Below are 17,729 nucleotides of genomic sequence, written 5' to 3' on the forward strand. Positions count from 1 at the left end.
CATTATGTAGTGTTTTATACATCAGTGGTAATAAGAATAACTTATTATGAACTAGTTATGTGTAACTATACTTGTTGCATGTTTAGATTTATGTATAGCATTCTTTCTTATATTACAGGGTGATTGACTGATCAATTGATTGACTGATCAATTAAATAATTGATATATACATATGATGATTGAATAAACGTCACCTCACAAACACACCCTCAGCTCGTCATTATTTTTGACTCACCCCTGCAACATTGATATACGTTTAGGATTGCGTTCAATACATAAACAATACATATACTCACAATAACACAGCGATCTGATAGTTCATCTTCAACTATACACATTTATAAGATAAATTATATTTCAAGTAAACCAAGTCTGACTTACATGCCACAATACATTATATTTCTAATTATAGTAAACAAGAAACTGTCCATATATACAACATTTTCTACAATATGAACCAACCTTAAATCGTCATAAAATTCCAATGACTCTGGTTATATGTCTCCTTCGAAAGTACAAGACGGCATCTGAGTTTAAAATCTGAACATTGTAGTTAAGCTGTGGCCAGCTTGGCCTATCAGTAAAACAATAGAAATGACTGGGAGCTGGAGCAAAGAGTGTTGAAATCATGCAGTGTGACAATTAGTGGAGGTTAGACTGACAGTTACAAGGCTTACTATGCAGAGTTATGGACTAAATAAAGTATAAAACATAACTAAGATTCTTACAGATGTTCTTATTGTTTAATAGAGTGAGTCATTAAGTGGAAACAATGCCATCCACCTTGATACTTAATATAATCTTCCTAACTAAAACCTATGTACATATATATATATTTGAGTCTGCCACAATTATATAATTCAACAATTTCTATTAAAAGTGAATGTTTAGAAGGTAAGTTTTAATAGCCTGAAGGCAAGAATGGGAGTCAGAAAAGATTATATATTGTTGATGTTTAGGGTGTCTTTGAATATACTTAAGAGCCGTTAATATGACATTTGCTTCTGCTGTGCAAATAGAACTGTTAACCGGTATTCTAGAAGATATTATTTTGGATCCAATGACAGCGCCACCATCCTTGGAGCCATCTGTAAATAAGGATTTGTATGCATTATATTTACTTTTTAATTGTAATTCATTAGTTTCCCGCTTCTTAAACTTTGTCAGTGTTAGGTCAACTTGTGGCCTCACTAATTGCCAAGGTGGAGAAGAAAGAAGACGGAAGGAAATACTTTTTCCATCTCAATGCCGGCAGCAGAAATGAATGGTTGAATTCTTAGCCCAAGATGCGGAAGACTTTTTGTTGTACAAATCCTTATAAAGAGGATTAAAAACAGTTAAATTCAGGGTAAGACTCGTTAGAATATAGTTTTGTAATATATTGTAAAGATAATTGTATACGGCGTTGTGCAAGAGATGGCTCATCACCCTCAACATAAGACTGTCAACAGGAGAAGTTCTAAAAGACCCAAGACACAGTCTTAGACCCTGGTGATGGACTGAATCAAGTAGTTTTAGGCTGCTTTGCAGGCCCCACCATATACGATGGAGCCATAATCAAGTTTCGAGTGAGTGAGTGAGTTAATATTTAACGCCACATCGGCAATATTTCAGCCATATCGTGACGAAAACATATTTGACATTGAAATGCAATGTGTGTATATTATAAAAACCTGTCTGCAAAGGACAGCAAAACAACTAGAATATCACAATTTCAACTAAAACCAGTGTGGAAATTTAAAACTAATAGCACTATTTGGACAATGCAATATAAAAACTGGCTATAGATCGCCAACAACTGAAGGTAGATCACCTTACTAGGGTCATCAAGTTTCGATCGTACCAACGATCTATATAAGTGAAGGAGGGCAGTTTGATCCCCTCTCCACTTTGAATTGGAAACAACCTTTAACAAATCGAGTGCCTTCAGGCATTTAGCTTTAAGGGATTTAATATGTGGCAGGAAGGTCAAATGGGAATCGAAAATACCTATTTCAGAGATCAATTCCAATAATTTACTCCTCCATGACGCCGTCTGAAAGCTGCAGATAACAGAAACCGGTTATTCCCTGGCGATTACGTTTCTATGGTGACAAAGTCAACACATTACAACGTTCAGCTAAATATCCATTAGTGCAAAAGCATTTGATACTCGTCACAAGTTGATTCCGTTACACTGTCGTAGCGTTCGCAATGTGTGAAATTCCAACAGCCGAATCCGGATTAAACTGGATCACGATGAAAACGTAGGTGAGGAGGGTACCAATGATCTGTGTGAACAAACAAGGACAGTTATTGATTTATTGTTTGTTTATAGCTGCACTCAACAACATTCTTACTTTTGGAAGGGAATTGTACATCATCATTTCTGGACGAGACGAAATAGTGATTGCCATCATAAGCATCAATTTCGTAACTGGTCTGCGAATAACTATATAAACCACATTACCGATCCTGTCCATCGATCACATATGATGCTTCTTACATCGATCATAGGTTGCTGAAGACCAGTTCATACCGAAACTTCTCGGGCAATAGTTACAAACGACAAAACCCTTTCCACATCCACACGAAATCTCTGCTAAAAGCATAGTCGATTGTACAAATCGGACGATATCATGAGTATTACTGATGTACGAAGCGGTCTGGACAAGACAATCTAGTGATTGACATAAGTAATGGCAATGATCATGGATCTACATTGATTATAAAGGTGAATTTTGTTGTTGTTTTTATCATAAAATCGGGATCAACATACGGCTAGGGTAGTGTCCTTCGTGATTGTCATAAGGCCTAAAGCACTGATTCCGATCTGACGTTGAGACAACTTGGTTGCGAACAGTGTGACCTAGTGACAGATAGAAAAAACACACCATGATAGACACAAACCACAACGTATACACTGCTACATATATTTTCGATATAAAGATGAAGTGTCTCTGAATTTGTAATGTGAAGGATCAAAACCTCCTTGGTTTTGTTAGAAAATTATCCCGCGGCAGAGAGCTTACTTTTTCAAACAAAACCGAGGAAGAGATTTTGATCGAACTTATGAACCGACAGAGATAAATATAATTTCAAGATTTGAGTATTTACTGTTGAAATCAACGAAGCCCAGTGAATAAAACCGCCTTGCTATTAAGCAAGGGGTTTGCAGGTTCGAAAACAAACATCGCCACACTATATTGGAAGTGTTCAATAATGTGATATTTTACGCTCGTATTCAGTAATAACAAGACAAAGTTATTCAAAGTCTTCAAAACAAGTAAAATAGTCAATAGTCCCCGGGATTTCTTGAGAATGCTCGCGAAACTGCCTGTAGAGGTTTACTTGGTTAAAGAAGAACCTGGCGAGACAATAGTATGACGTCACTAGAGATTTATAAAATGTTTTCTTACCAGTCCAATAACTCTATCAGGCATATATTTCCCAGTCATGTCCAGGAGAACATTCAGAGGTCGGTGTGCCTGTAAACAAACATTGTAGTAATAAACACCAGTGACAATGGAACATATACTGAACAACATTAGAAACGCATCACCCATTTAATACGAAATATCCCCTTCAGGCTGAAATGTACCCATGATATCTGAGCATCGTTGGTACATTTTAGTGTGGTGCGTTTCTAATGTTGTTCAGTATATTTAAGCTTACACACAAATCTCATTCCATAATATACTAGCCACATAAAGAAACTGTGCATTGTCAAAATATTATCCCAGATGATAAGTACGATAACAATGTCAAAGGTACATATAAACTCTAATGGAGGGATCATGAGACCATAACAAGTCGGGAGAATTTCAATTGAAAAGTCAATCACAATGACGTCACGAGTCCACAAGCGGGACAGGGGTCAAACGAACATGTCACAAGCTCAATAACGGGTATGTCCACCATCGGCATTGAGAACAGCAGTGCATCGACGACGCATAGAGCCTATCAAACGTGCAAGGAAGGCTTGTGGGATGTCACGCCAGATTCTCTCAAGTTATGTTGCAAGGTCAAGGACGTTATCTGGCGGATGAGGAAGACGGCGTAGACGTCGATCCATCTCGTCCCAAACATGCTCTATCGGAGAGAGATCCGGTGAATGTGCAGGCCAAGGCAGTAAGTCAACGTTGTGGTGTTGCAAGAAATCCATAGCAACCCTTGCCGTATGAGGGCGGGCATTGTCCTGTTGGAATGTTAACCCAGGGCCATGACGTTGCAGAAAAGGAATTGCCACAGGTCGAAGAATCTGATCCCTGTAGCCCACACCAGTTAAGTTGCCCTGAACAATCACCAAAGGAGTTCTTTGGCGTGCTGTTATTCCACCCCAAATCATCACTGAACCACCACCAAAGCGATTCCTCTCCAAGACACAGGCCTGTGCATAACGTTCTCCCACGCGTCCATAGGCACGTTGACGTCCATCACTATGGGAAATGTTAAACCTGGACTCATCTGTAAAAACAACATTTCTCCACCAAAACAAGGGTTTGCGGACATGATTTCGGCACCACATTCGGCGAGCTTGTCGATGACGTTATGTCAGGATATGCCGTATGGCGGGACGTCGTGGTCTGATCCCGTGATGACGTAAACGTTGTCGAACTGTGTTGGGGTGGATACGGCGAAGCCCTTTGGATGGTTTGGGCAGTCATCACTGCAATCTGAAACCTGTGGCGAAGATGGGTCACCCTTATCCATATGTCCTGTCTTGGCGTTGTTACTCTTGGACGTCCAGAACGTGGCCGATCGATGACGTCATTTGTGTTCTGGTAGCGTCTCATCAGTGCAGAAATGGTGTTCCGGTGGCAGTGGAAATGAGCAGCCACTTGTCATTGAGACATTCCCCCACGGACCATCCCAATGGCCTCATGACGTTGTGCAGACGTGAGCCTTGGCATGCTATGCGTTTCAATAGCCGTTTAATTTTTTGAACGATCGCAAAGGCAGGGGTTGAGCTTTCCAAAGTGACAGTATTGTGTGGCATTCATTTGCTCTTTTTCTCTTTCCCTGAATGCACGTGCAACAACGTCTCAAGGACGAACCCACTGACGTCACGGAACGTGGCACGTGCATGCATGTTGGATACATGTCACTAATCTCTTGAGTTTGAATCCTTATGTGTCTACACAGGTTTGATAAATTTAGATTTTAAATTTTTGTATGCACAGTTTCTTCATGTGCCTAGTATATAAAGGGCCCTCTTCTATACACCTTAAAGAGGTAGTCAGCTCGGGTAATCATTAGCCCAAACATGTTTAATTCCTGCCCCTCAAATATAATATCATAACACTGTTTTGCTAAACGTTTCCAAATTTAGATGATTTTTGCCAATCTGATGATACCCAAAGAAAATCTATTGGTGTCATCAAGGTATTAGATGCGTCTACACAGGTTTGATAAATTTAGATTTTCAATTTTTGTATGCACAGTTTCTTTATGTGCCTAGTATACATTTTTTCTGATGAAACCATTGGTTTTAGTAGCTATCTCATTGGTTGAACGTTTTCCTCTTCACACCTACACCCTCTGCAGTGTAACACAATTGGAAGGTTGATACAAGTAGAAAAAATATACACCCATTTCAGTAGTTGCACAGACACGTGTTATTTATCACGATAAAAGGAGTTGTTTGGTTCGTCATGTACATATGAATAGATCATTTACTGAAATGAACAGATAAACTACTGAAATTGAAAGATTGTAATCTGAATTGTCCTGACAAGCCAATCTGAATCAATCTTCCACTGAAAGTGACATCCGCGTCATTTCTAGGATGTTCTGTTTAACAGGGTATCAACGTATAGCTTCGTCAAAATTCTTACCGCTTCGTGCAATCTGATGCCAATATAGGTGAGAGCGATGAGATGTAAAGTAGACATGTAAATAGCAGTTACTGCAATGCCAATGTTGTCATATGATGCCTCGTCGTTGATGATGTTGTACAGACAGAAACACACAATGAGGAAGGAGCTGACGTAGCCAACAGCCACGTGTCTGGTCATAAGGGAAACCACATGTTCCACCAGGTCTGTTAAAGATGCATGGTAACCTCGAATGTCCTCAATATCCTCTTCTTTGATGGACCCTTCAGAAGCCCTTGACAGTCTCAGTGTGCAATTATCATACTCATAAGTAAGAAGAAGGGATATGGACAAGAACAGAAGCAATAACGAATGGTTTAGCAGAGTTATCCAGCCACTAATTATCGAAGTCAATACGAGTGAAGGCCAAAACAAGTCACTGGATGAAACACCCATTATGCTTACGGTTAGGCCACTGGAAACACAGATAAATGCCGCGAAGACCAGAAAACATACACAGGCCTTCTTCACCCTCTGACTCAGTCTAGTGGCTGAAACAGAACTGTTAAACTTCAACCGTGTTTCGCGAAGACGTTCGTGGAATGTACGAATCTTGCTGTGGACGTTGGTACTGAGAGCCCAGTAGGTTAGACATAACAAAGTTAACAAGTTATTTGCTAAGGGAAAACTTGTCTCCGTGAATGATTCAGTTTTCGTATAGTATGGTATCATCAAGATAGAATACAGAATAAGAAATATGCAAAACGAAATTGAATATATCCTGGAAGCTACCACCAAGACGTTGCACCATTTGGCTGACTTCGGCTGCTGATAGTCCCATGATAATCCGGACAATGCTACCAGTCTCTGAATACTTGTCAGTGTGACCTGCACATCACCCATTTCGCACGATGTAGAAGCCATATTTGGGGAAACCTTTAACATCCTCCACAGCCTGGATAACGTATGGCGGGTCACCTTGTACGTTAGACCAACATATGCCCGCTGTCAGCTCACCAGCATTGGGAATAATGATTTCAGTGTTGATACACCAGTCAATACAGAACGCCGAATGCACACTACTCCCATAACAGGTTGAAAATGGAAATAAGGGGGACGAGCCAGTATGTCAATAAACGTGATTATACCACGGCATGTATTGTGTGACAGTCATCAGATGCACCAGATTGTCCTCATTTGCAAAAAAGCCTTTAATGGACAGTTGATAAGTTCATTGTCTAAACTGATTAATCAATACGGTAAAATTTTGTGTTGGTAGAATATCTGAGATGAAGTAACATGTAAAGTGTTGTTTAAACTGACGTTCTGGAACACTTTTCTCTGTAATATGCTTAATGCGCATTAATGAATGTGTATCCCAGCCTGTTGATCTCTTTGGTCCATATACATTGTTTATCCAGTACAAGACAGACGTTGCGGGACAGTGTTTCATTAGAGACGATGTCAAAACATTACAGGGTAAAGCTAAATAGCTGTTGGTAAAACACGTTGAGTTCATACCCATATACCCATATAGGTGAGAAAGCCTATTTACACTTTGTCCGTGATCGATTCAAAACGTTTTACTCTATAAATTGTTCTATCATATCTTTCATGCCGCGTGAAAGTTGTTTGGGCAGGTATTGGAAACTGGATATTCTATATTTCCATAGCAACAAATTACAATTTCAAAAGCGTGAAGTTCAAGTCAAATACGAGTTGGTGAAGTTACGCTGTCGTAGCTTTTTACATTGTGTTGAATTCCAACCGTTGAGTTCGAGTTAAACTGGATCACGATGAAAACGTAGGCGAGGAGGGTACCGATGATCTGTGTGAACAAAGAAGGAAAGTTATTGATTTATTGTTAGTTAAAGCCGCACTAAAAATATTCCAACTTTTGGAAGGGTTGTACATCATGGAGTCATTCTGAGCCAAACCAGTGATTGGCATCATCATCTCGCAACTGGGATACAATAATATTGTTATGTAGCAATGTTATTTATTGTGTAACAATGTTTTAAGTGTGATACCTTGTACATGTGGATAGTCAGTGAGAAGCAGTGGCAGGCTATATTTAGACTGGTGCTATACTTAGATACTTAGATCTGGAAGGTACTACAGGGTGTGTTTTCTCAACAATAATAGGGGAGCTTGGCTCTCTTCTCACTTTACATCTCAAGAACACCAGTACTTGTGAGGAAATAATTCTTATCTAAGGTATTCAGACGAGGCCAAATTTTGGAAACTTGACTATTGTTGCATTGAGGTGAATATTATCATCATCATCCTTATTTCAATAACCACAGCATTTGTATTATACTGCCTTTGAATAAATACTCTCACTCTATTTTATACTGCCACAGTTACACCGTGATAGTGATTTGTATTAGTATAGGGACTTGTATTAACTTGAGAACGTTGTTAATTTTTGAGTACAATGGTTAAGTATGGTCCCATCTCTTTGTTGATTGTTGCTTTTAACCAGAATGTTTTCACGGACTGATTTCCGGTAAAGTACTGTATTAGTTTCAGTTTGTGAATCAACGGGTACTTCTTAGGAAAAGTTGGGTTGCTTGAGCCCTGATTTTACTCGGATTTTCTCTGGTAAGTGAGTGAGTGAGTGAGTTAGTTTTATGCCGCACTCAGCAATATTCCAGCTATATGGATGCGGTCTGTAAATGATCGAATCTGGACCCGATAATCCAGTGATCAACAGCATGAGCATCGATGTGCGCAATTGGGAACCGATTTCATGTGTCAACCCAGTCAGCGAGCCTGACCACCCGATCCCGTTAGTCGCCTCTCACGAATAGCATGGTTTACTGAAGATCAATTCTAACCCGGACCTTCACGGGTCTCTCTGGTAAGTAGTGGCTTGAGCTGCATTAAAGCTACATTGGCTATTGTGGCAAATAAAATTCTATCTTACTTTTAAATCTGGAAAATTCCGTTGTGGTCAAATATAGGTTGATCTATATGTATATAACGTACCGTTAGGATATAGTGTCCCTCGTGATGGTCATTAGTCCTAAAGCACTGATTCCGATCTGACGTTGAGACAACTTGTTGGCGAACAGTGTAACCTGGAGCTGGGTGTACGGATCGTAAGAAAAACACGATAGAGACAAAACACAACGTATACATGAATGCACGACATGTTAAATAGCAACAACAGACATGCATGGTCAGAAAGCTGCGTGAAGTTCTGATAACAGGGATGTCAACAGTCATGAGGTTATATCATAAAAGATAACCTCCTCAGACGTAACATGTATGTCTAACTTATGTACATCGTTCATTGTGAAACACGTAAAGGCTGAGGAAGAACAATCACATTGATATTACTTCTTAAAAACTTTAAAAGTACGTGTATATAATATTCATAAATGTAATTTACAACCACTGGTCATCGTTGTCCTTGTTTTGAGAAGTAGTGACTGAAAATCACCGCAGGCATGAGAACGGAGTTAAATTTGAGCTACAATGGCTATTCTATTTTATGTTTAATCTGGAAAATATGTATCCAACCTACCGTTAGGATAGTGTCCTTCGTGATGGTCATTAGTCCTAAAGACCTGATTCCTATCTGACGTTGAGACAACTTGTTGGCGAACAGTGTGACCTGCAGCTGGGTGTACATAACGTAAGAAAAACATGATATACACAAAACACAACGTACACATGAAATGTTAAATAACACCAACAAATATGTGTTCAGAATATTTGAGTAAGAATATTGAGAAGTAATGACTGAGCTGGATGTTCGGAAGACTTCCGTCGCTCTGGTCAGGTATCAAATACTGCATACATAACTATATTTCACTGCAGCTTTAGATGCCCAAATCTTCATGTTATATGTGAATTTCAACCATGAGAAGAGATTCAAGTTGACCTGAAATACACAGTTCGCAGTTAGAATACAACTAGCAGTGTGTGTTGCCGAAGTATGTTCAGGTATAGCGAATGTGGAGGCCAGCTTTACTTAGTAGGCATGACTGACTATAGTAATCGTGCTATTCAGTCATATCATATTTCGATGACCACACACGAACATTGATCATAAGAGTAATTACAAAAACATGTAAAATAACATAAATCATATTTTAAATGCCAAATCAATACTCGTTCCTCGTTTCTAACAAAACCGGTTCCACAGATAAAAACTTGTTATTCCTAAACACGGTTCCCGCATTTAATTGTATTTTCTAGGTACTGAGGTGTCTCTGAATTTGTTAAAGTGTTTTTTTACCAGTCTAAAAACTCTATCAGAAATATTTTTCCAGTTATGTCCAGGAGAACATTTAGAGGTCGGTGCGCCTGTAAATAAGTATTGTAGTAATACATAGCACTGATAATAAAGCCTGTTTTAACTTAAACAATGCCTATTCCATAATACATGTACATGCTATTTTATCACGATAAAAGCTTTTGTTGGGTTCGTCATTTCACATTAGACTAAGAAACCCTGATACAATAATCAATTAGGATTACAATTTGTCCTAACCTGTCATACAATGTTTGGTTGGTTCCGTCTCCATTCACTAGGTAAATGCTCATAGCGCTAACAATCAAAGCACAGCACATTATTTACCCGGATTTCCCAAGCTGCCTGTGAGGCTCAAGAAGGTTAATAGTCACATGACCTATTCCACCGGGTACCCATTTTCTGCTTTGTGAACAGAGGTAATTTTGAACAAACTCACTTGCCTAAGGTGAGACCACATGTATCACAGGAGATTCGCTGTGGGACAGGAGTGAACTCCTAGAAATTCTCAGGAGTCCAGCTGCCAAACACGGTCACCCGTTTTAAGGACTCTCCGTGCCCAACGTTGCTTAACTTCAACTGATTTGTTAGCTGAGCTCTATGCACAGGACCACACACCACCACACCAATGGGTTACAAAATGTACATTCTATACAATTCTACAATTAATTTGACTTACATTCGACTCTGCGAAGGAAATATAAGAATGAAATAATATGATGTAATTAACAATCGTATTCTAAAATTGACTAAGTGCACAAATCAATGCAAAAAATTCAGCTATGTATTGTATGGCAGTAATTATGTTCAGAGTCAGTAAAATACAAGAGCAGCGATTATATAGCAATAAAGACAATGATGGTAAAATCCACCTGTCAGCAACAGTAATCCAACTTGCAGCGTCGCCTGGAGAGGGTACGATCATAGAACAACATGCAGGTCTTCTCTGTACTTGTTACTAATGATGCAATGTGAGATGACAGGCAAGAGTTAACTCCACTTACATGCAGCTCTTCTGAAATGAGGTCTCTGTAGCCCTTTCCAGATCATTCGATATTCTGTGAGTCAGAAGACGTTGAAAGTCTCCAGAAGTCTAAATATAGCTCACTACTGACACTTACTGGATCTAGTACACAGCCTTATAACAACACACATTATATCGGATGAACTATGGTCAATTACAATTTGGCCTTACTTTAAGAGATTAAATATCAACAAACAGCATTGCAGACAAATACACAGATGATAGTCAATTCATCCTATAATGCATCGTAATGCCAGTCTAGACTCTCCAGTTTGACATACAGATCTACGGTCTTTTGGGGGAACAGAATTCCATTAACCAAATTACAGACAATTCCACTTCATCAAACGCAAAGGTTGTTTTAATGCTTTCATATATTTACTCTCACAGACCGAGATGACTAACTGTAGTTTTCAAATGCAGACATTTTTTGCTTGAAATAACAGCTATCACTTAATGATTTAGGAACCCATCATTACAACCCGCAAAACTATTTGACTCTTTTGAATAATGTGCCATAGCTTGATTGACAAAGCGTTTCAGACAGATTTGTATACAGACTTACAATAAAAGCTTTTAACTGTTTAAGCTCGTAATGTGAATGTAATTACACTAGACGAATACTGTTGTATTTACTCACATTGGAATCGCCTCTTCACTTTCTAACATTATAGAATGTTTGTGAGAATGAAATGTGTTCGGAGTTAACAAAAGCATCGTCATGGAAACTATTATCTTCAAATACTGGTCACATTGAGTTGAGAACAGTACGAGCGGAAGGTGCAGTCCGAGTATTCATCACACATTTGTTATCCAGTCTGTGGAAAATGTCTAAGGTTGTCAACAATGACATTGGTACTCCCAGTGAAACAGATGATGTACAGGACACACTGACATGTATCCAGAGACTGATGGCATTGTCCGGGTTATCATGGGATTATCAGCAGCCGAAGTCTGCCGAAAAATGTTGCAACGGTTGGACGGTAGCTTCCCGGATATATTCAGTTATGGTGTGCATAGTTTACATTCTCCACTGTATCCAGATGATTCCGCCGTATATTGCCGCTAAATCTTTCATCGACGCAACTCTTACCATCGTAAACCACATTGTGACTTTGTTAAGTTTAACCTATTGGGCTCTCAGTACCAACATCCACAGCAAGGTTCGCATATTCTACAAACGTCTTCGCGAAGCACGATTGAAGTTTGACAGTTGTGCTACAGCAACGGGACTGAGGCAGAGGATGAAGAAAGCATGTGTATGCATTACGTTCTTCGCGGCTTCCACTATTGTGGCCATCGGATTATGTATTAGCAAACTAGGTGATACATCCAATTTTTACTTTTGGCCTTCACTCGCCTTGTCTTCAATAATTACTGGCTGGATCACTCTGCTTAACCATTCGTTATTGCTTCTGTTCTTGTCCATCTCCCTTCTTCTTACTTATGAGTATGATAATTGCACACTGAGACTGACAAGGGCTTCTGAAGGGTCCGTCAAAGAAGAGGATATTGAGGACATTCGAGATTACCATGCATCCTTAACAGACCTGGTGGAACATGTGTGTTCCCTCATGTCCAGACACGTGGCTGCTGGCTACGTCAGCTCCTTCCTCGCTGTGTGTTTCTGCCTGTACAGCATCATCAACGAAGAGAAGTCTTTTACGACCCTGGCCGTCACCTCATTTGCTGTGAGCTCGTCCATTACTCATCTCATCGCCCTCACCTATACTGGTGTCAGACTGCATGAAGCGGTAAGGGTTAGAATATAGTTGTAAAGGTGTACAATGACATACATAATACAGAAAATGACACATTCTAAATGTACTGAATGTCCATCTGATCACAAATAGATTCTATGATATACATGATTCATAAAGCTTTCATTGGACTTTCTCTAATGCTTTCTTCTTTCTAGGAAGAACCCATGTGAAATGTTTTCATGATTTCACCACATTTAAATCCCAATGCCTTTGAAAATAATGCTAATTCTTCTGCAATAAGAGTGGCATTATTGAATTTTGCCTTCTCTACCATTCTTCCATTAATGTATCAGATGTTTAGGAGATGACAAGTGGACCGATAAATTGCTGCGAAAGGAAATCGTCCACGAACCGCGCGTCCACGAACCACCTTGAATTAGTGAATTTTCAAACTGTTTTTTTTCATCATTTTATTTGAAGTAAATAATTACAATGTTTGTATACAGGCTCATCAACCTCTGAATATTCTGCATGATTTGGCTGGGAGAAATATGCCAGATAGAGTAATTGGACTGGTAAGAAAACAATTGTAACTGTTTGCTGAATGACAACTCTTCTTGAATTAATTGGATATGTTCTTTTAATTATGCATGCATGTTTTGTTGATCATAATTCCTGCGTCTGGCTGAATAGTTCAATATTTAGTGCAGTTAATGTAGGAAATATCCCTCAATCACCTTCACTGACTGACTCGTGTCGATAATCCCTGCTCTGTCTACCCAACATAAATCAAAGCACAAAGGGCAGAGTCAATTCCATGCATGGCATTTTTTGACATGATAGGTAATCAAGTGCCTCGCACACACACACACACACACACACACACACACACACACACACACACACACACACACACACACACACACACACACACACACACACACACACACACACACACACACACACACACACACACACACACACACACACACACACACACACACACACACACACACACACACACACACACACACACACACCACAACCACCACCACCATCACCTCCACCACCATCGCCACCATCGCCACCAAAGGCGTTCAGTGTTTATAGGTGTTTATGTGTTTTTCCTTTTAAGAAATAACATTTTCTTTTCTCTGAAAGTTTACTGAAACTTGGAGGTCCATGAAGGTCTGATAGATCCTCTGGTTCTATTATAGCCGGTTTATTGACACAACGAATATGTGGCAGCCATTCTGTTTTAAAGCGCGACTTGCAATGAATGGATGAAGTCTTAATATTCTGAGAAGTGCTGCATCCTCCGTAGGTCACTTGTAGTCGACGGTCCTTAACGTCATTAGTTCCTAACGCTTTCTAGCCAACGGTCTATAGTCGATGAATGATAAACAACATCCCTTGCAATAGGTATCATTGATATGCCAACATTGCTCATACCAATACCTTTGCATATTAAAAACGAAATCAACTGATTTTCCGTATTATCGAACAGTTTACAATGCTCGCCTTTGACCGAAGCACGTGCATATCTAAAATCAATTGATGGTGCGCCCTAAGGGTCAAAATAATGATAAATAATTATGATATGAATATAAACACTTCGTTCATGTCCCGCAAAGAAGCACATGTGATACATTGTGATGAAATGTTTACGTTGCCTGTTGTCAGTTGAATATTTATCATACGATCTGTACATCTAGGTCACTCTGTTCACCAACAAGTTGTCTCAACGTCAGATCGGAATCAGCGCCTTAGGACTCATGACCATCACGAAGGACACTATCCTAACGGTATGCTGAATGCATATAACTCAACACGCATTTATCCACAATGGTATTTTCCTGGTTGTATCATAAAATCGTTCTTTTCTCCACTAAAGATATGACATTATATCCATACATAGTTTCTTTTATGTACGTATTTATCCGCCAATTGCGTTGCTTAGTGAAGAACCGGCCAGACTAGCTGATTTGATTGATACATCTTTTTTCCCAGGTGCCGAGATCGAAATTCACTGTGTCGGTTAATGTTACGTCTTGCCCACTTTCCATTGTTTGTTTGTGAGTGAGTGAAAATTTAGTTTTACGCCGCACTCAGCAATATTGCAGCTATATGGCGGCGGTCTGTAAATAATCTGGACCAGACAATCCAGGGATCAACAGCATGAACGTCGATCTACGCAGTTGGGATACGATGATATGTGTCAACCCAGTCAGCGAGCCTGACCATCCGATCCCGTTAGTCGCCTCTTATGACAAGCATGGGTTACTGAAGATCAATTCTAACCCGGACCTTCACGGGTCATCCATATTTAAAGACCGCCATCACATAGCTGTAGCCTACAATATATCAATAACTTTTGCTTCATTGTTTGGACAGATGATCGGTACTCTCCTCACCTACGTTTTCATTGTGATCCAGTTTAAGCCGGAATCAAGTGGTGGTAGTCGACAAGATGGAAACAACGCTACGGCAATATAGTGGGACCGACGAATACTTGAGCCATTCGTTATTCAGTGAGAGACTTTGTTGTCATTTCTTATCACATCGTCAGTTTTCAACCGAATCGTGACTGAAACAAGTATCCATTAATATTTTTAGCCTATAAAACCTGTCAAATATCTTACATTTGAGATAACACTTTCTTAGTAAAGTACAGATTTTAGTACTTTGTTGGGTTGAGTCTAACTTTGTGTGCTGGCTATTAGGTGCCTGACTCTGAGGGTGTGGGTTCGAAACCCAACAAAAGTTCTTGATAATGATAAATAAATTATTACTGGTATTAATATTAACAGTGTGGTTTATATGGCTTCTGAAGAATTTCAAATTGTACATTCTATACAAGCGTATACTTCACTGGTTCCATATACACTGGACAGGATGTTTTATTTTGGATTTTCCCATATTAGAATGACACACTCACAGATGAAACTCTTGTCCACTACAATTTGTCCTTACCTAACAGACTATGCATCCACACAGCACGTGGCAAAAAGAAGCGACAAAACCCTTTCCACATTAATAAGGAGTGTCTGCCAAAAGTCGGTTGTACAAATGTGACTCTATCGTGAGCTGATATTTGCCTTAGAAATAAATCAGTAATATAATGAATCTGTGGATGACTAATGACAGAACGCGAATGAAAAGAAATTTGTGACTGTGTCAACGCGTGGTATACGCTTCAACTGGGGAATTAGCTCATAATTAAGATGAAGTGTGCGTTGATGAAGATGAAGGCATGGTTGAGTTCAAACTTCTTTAGTACATGACAAACAAATACACAAGACATGAGCGAGGCGAGCGGTGTACCTGCTCAACCCCAGGGCGTTTCTTACGAGCGGCATTATCCTGCTCGTGGTCGTCCCAACAGACAGTCCAAATACCGAACTCGTACTCCTCCACTGTCTAGAAGTGAGCATACTAAGTATATATACAGTTTTTTGACAACACTGGACAGGCGACGACTCATCAATGGACAGACAGAAAAATAATAGCACTTCCTTGACCAGTTGATGTGATGGCAGACACGGCCAAGGGGGGATTACCAATGAAGGTTATAAATGTCTTATACAATAATTAATGGGCTGACAAGTCAATTTACAATGCGGTAGTGATAAGGATGTACAGTAGTGATTAAAAATACAGCTTAGCGTCATATATATATAACAATAAAGTCTCACATGTCTTGAGTACATAGTTTTGGACTTTTTAAATATTTGGACGATGGCTGTCCTGCATTAGTCCCTATAACAACTTCCCTCTGCTCCGTAAAGCTTGGACCCCAAGCTTAAATAAACTGATAGGAGTGAAGCTATATAAATACAAACAGTTCAGACCGGTAAATAATCACAAAGGAACCATTCTTAAAGTCATTGAAATCTCGTGCAACAAATATATCTATGCAATTACGGTATAACTGTGATCATCTTGCCAGTCTGACTTATTAGAAGAATAATCAAATAATCTTTGTAATGTACACTTCACATCCAGGTATTTACTACTTTGGTAAATATCTTTGAAATCGGGAGGTGAGGGTCAGGACCCAATAATGACAATAATTGGCGTCAAAAAAAGTACACATTAAACATCTCAGCAAATATTTCACATGAAGAAATTTGAAACCAGGAGTCTAACTTTACCGCGCGACTCAGACGGTACTTGTGGGTACTGTTGCCCTTTTAAGTAAGATGGGTGCTCTTCCCGTGTCTGTGACGGAGCTTGCCCATATAGTGTGGGTGCTATGCCCAGTAAAAAATAATAATCCTACAATGGGTGCTATTCCTGTGTCGTTGACAGAGCTTGCCCATATATTGTTGGTGCTACGCCCAATGAGGAAAAAAAATAATCCTACTCTGACTTCAAAACTCTAAAATGCTGAATATTACTTCGCTGTTAATGTTTTCTTAATACTGACACACTAAAATACACGTGTGTTTATGGGTGGCTGGGCCCAAGAATATCCCTATTCTGACTTCATATTACAGAAGTAATTTGGAACACATTGTTCACATGCAATTAATACATTATGGTATAGACATAAGAAGGTAATAATGTACTGGCCTGTGATCTAACATACCTGGTTGCACTTATCAACAGTAACACATTGTATATCCTGAACTGAGTCCATTTAAGAACACACAGATAAGTAGGTCCTGATGAGTTCTGTTGTACACAATGTCCGTCTTGAAGATGTCCTTGAGGTATTTTCTGTATGAATACAGGATCTCCATATTGATGGCTGTGATCAGATCTCTGAGGGAGAGACACAAGTACTTGCTTGGAGTGTGGTATCTGGGTGTTTCATCCTTAACTTGTAGGTTGTCCATCAGGTGGTTGTTGTATGATGCTCCATTCAAGATGGCAGCGTTGAGGATCCATGTTGATCAAGACGCTTGTAATCTCTTCAAGTAGACGTAGAACTTGGGGAA

At 39.5% G+C, this 17,729-nt stretch overlaps 2 protein-coding genes across 3 annotated transcripts in view; one reads left to right on the plus strand and one right to left on the minus strand.

Annotated features, from left to right (window-relative positions):
- Positions 1 to 1,766: 1,766 nt before the first annotated feature.
- The window catches only part of LOC124275114, a 169,086-nt gene continuing 153,123 nt past the window's right edge, over positions 1,767 to 17,729 (minus strand). The window contains exons 1-4 of one of the 2 annotated variants that reach the window (XM_046710600.1): positions 5,817 to 6,889; positions 3,399 to 3,467; positions 2,759 to 2,848; positions 1,767 to 2,270 (exon numbers count right to left, since the gene is read on the minus strand). In XM_046710600.1, the coding sequence (XP_046566556.1) occupies positions 2,172 to 2,270; positions 2,759 to 2,848; positions 3,399 to 3,467; positions 5,817 to 6,740 (1,182 nt within the window). In that variant the 5' untranslated portion in view covers positions 6,741 to 6,889 and the 3' untranslated portion in view covers positions 1,767 to 2,171. Of the gene's footprint in view, positions 2,271 to 2,758; positions 2,849 to 3,398; positions 3,468 to 5,816; positions 6,890 to 17,729 lie in introns of those variants that run through there. The other variant, XM_046710609.1, reaches the window with a different exon arrangement.
- On the plus strand, positions 11,317 to 15,510 carry LOC124275060. Its single transcript, XM_046710536.1, has 4 exons — positions 11,317 to 12,837; positions 13,293 to 13,361; positions 14,502 to 14,591; positions 15,181 to 15,510. The coding sequence occupies exons 1-4, from the start codon at positions 11,776 to 11,778 to the stop codon at positions 15,280 to 15,282; spliced, it is 1,323 nt and encodes a 440-aa protein (XP_046566492.1). The 5' UTR covers positions 11,317 to 11,775; the 3' UTR covers positions 15,283 to 15,510.

This window comes from Haliotis rubra, unplaced genomic scaffold (genome assembly GCF_003918875.1).
Source record: "Haliotis rubra isolate DU_JTF1 unplaced genomic scaffold, ASM391887v1 Scf1044, whole genome shotgun sequence".
In the NCBI taxonomy this organism is placed as follows: domain Eukaryota; kingdom Metazoa; phylum Mollusca; class Gastropoda; order Lepetellida; family Haliotidae; genus Haliotis; species Haliotis rubra.

Excerpts from the sequence above, each read along its gene's own strand:
- LOC124275060 (XM_046710536.1), top strand. The coding sequence starts at position 11,776 with ATGTGTTCGGAGTTAACAAAAGCATCGTCATGGAAACTATTATCTTCA. Across the intron at positions 12,838-13,292 it reads GTGTCAGACTGCATGAAGCG|GCTCATCAACCTCTGAATAT; the intron begins GTAAGGGTTAGA and ends GTTTGTATACAG. Across the intron at positions 14,592-15,180 it reads CGAAGGACACTATCCTAACG|ATGATCGGTACTCTCCTCAC; the intron begins GTATGCTGAATG and ends TTGTTTGGACAG.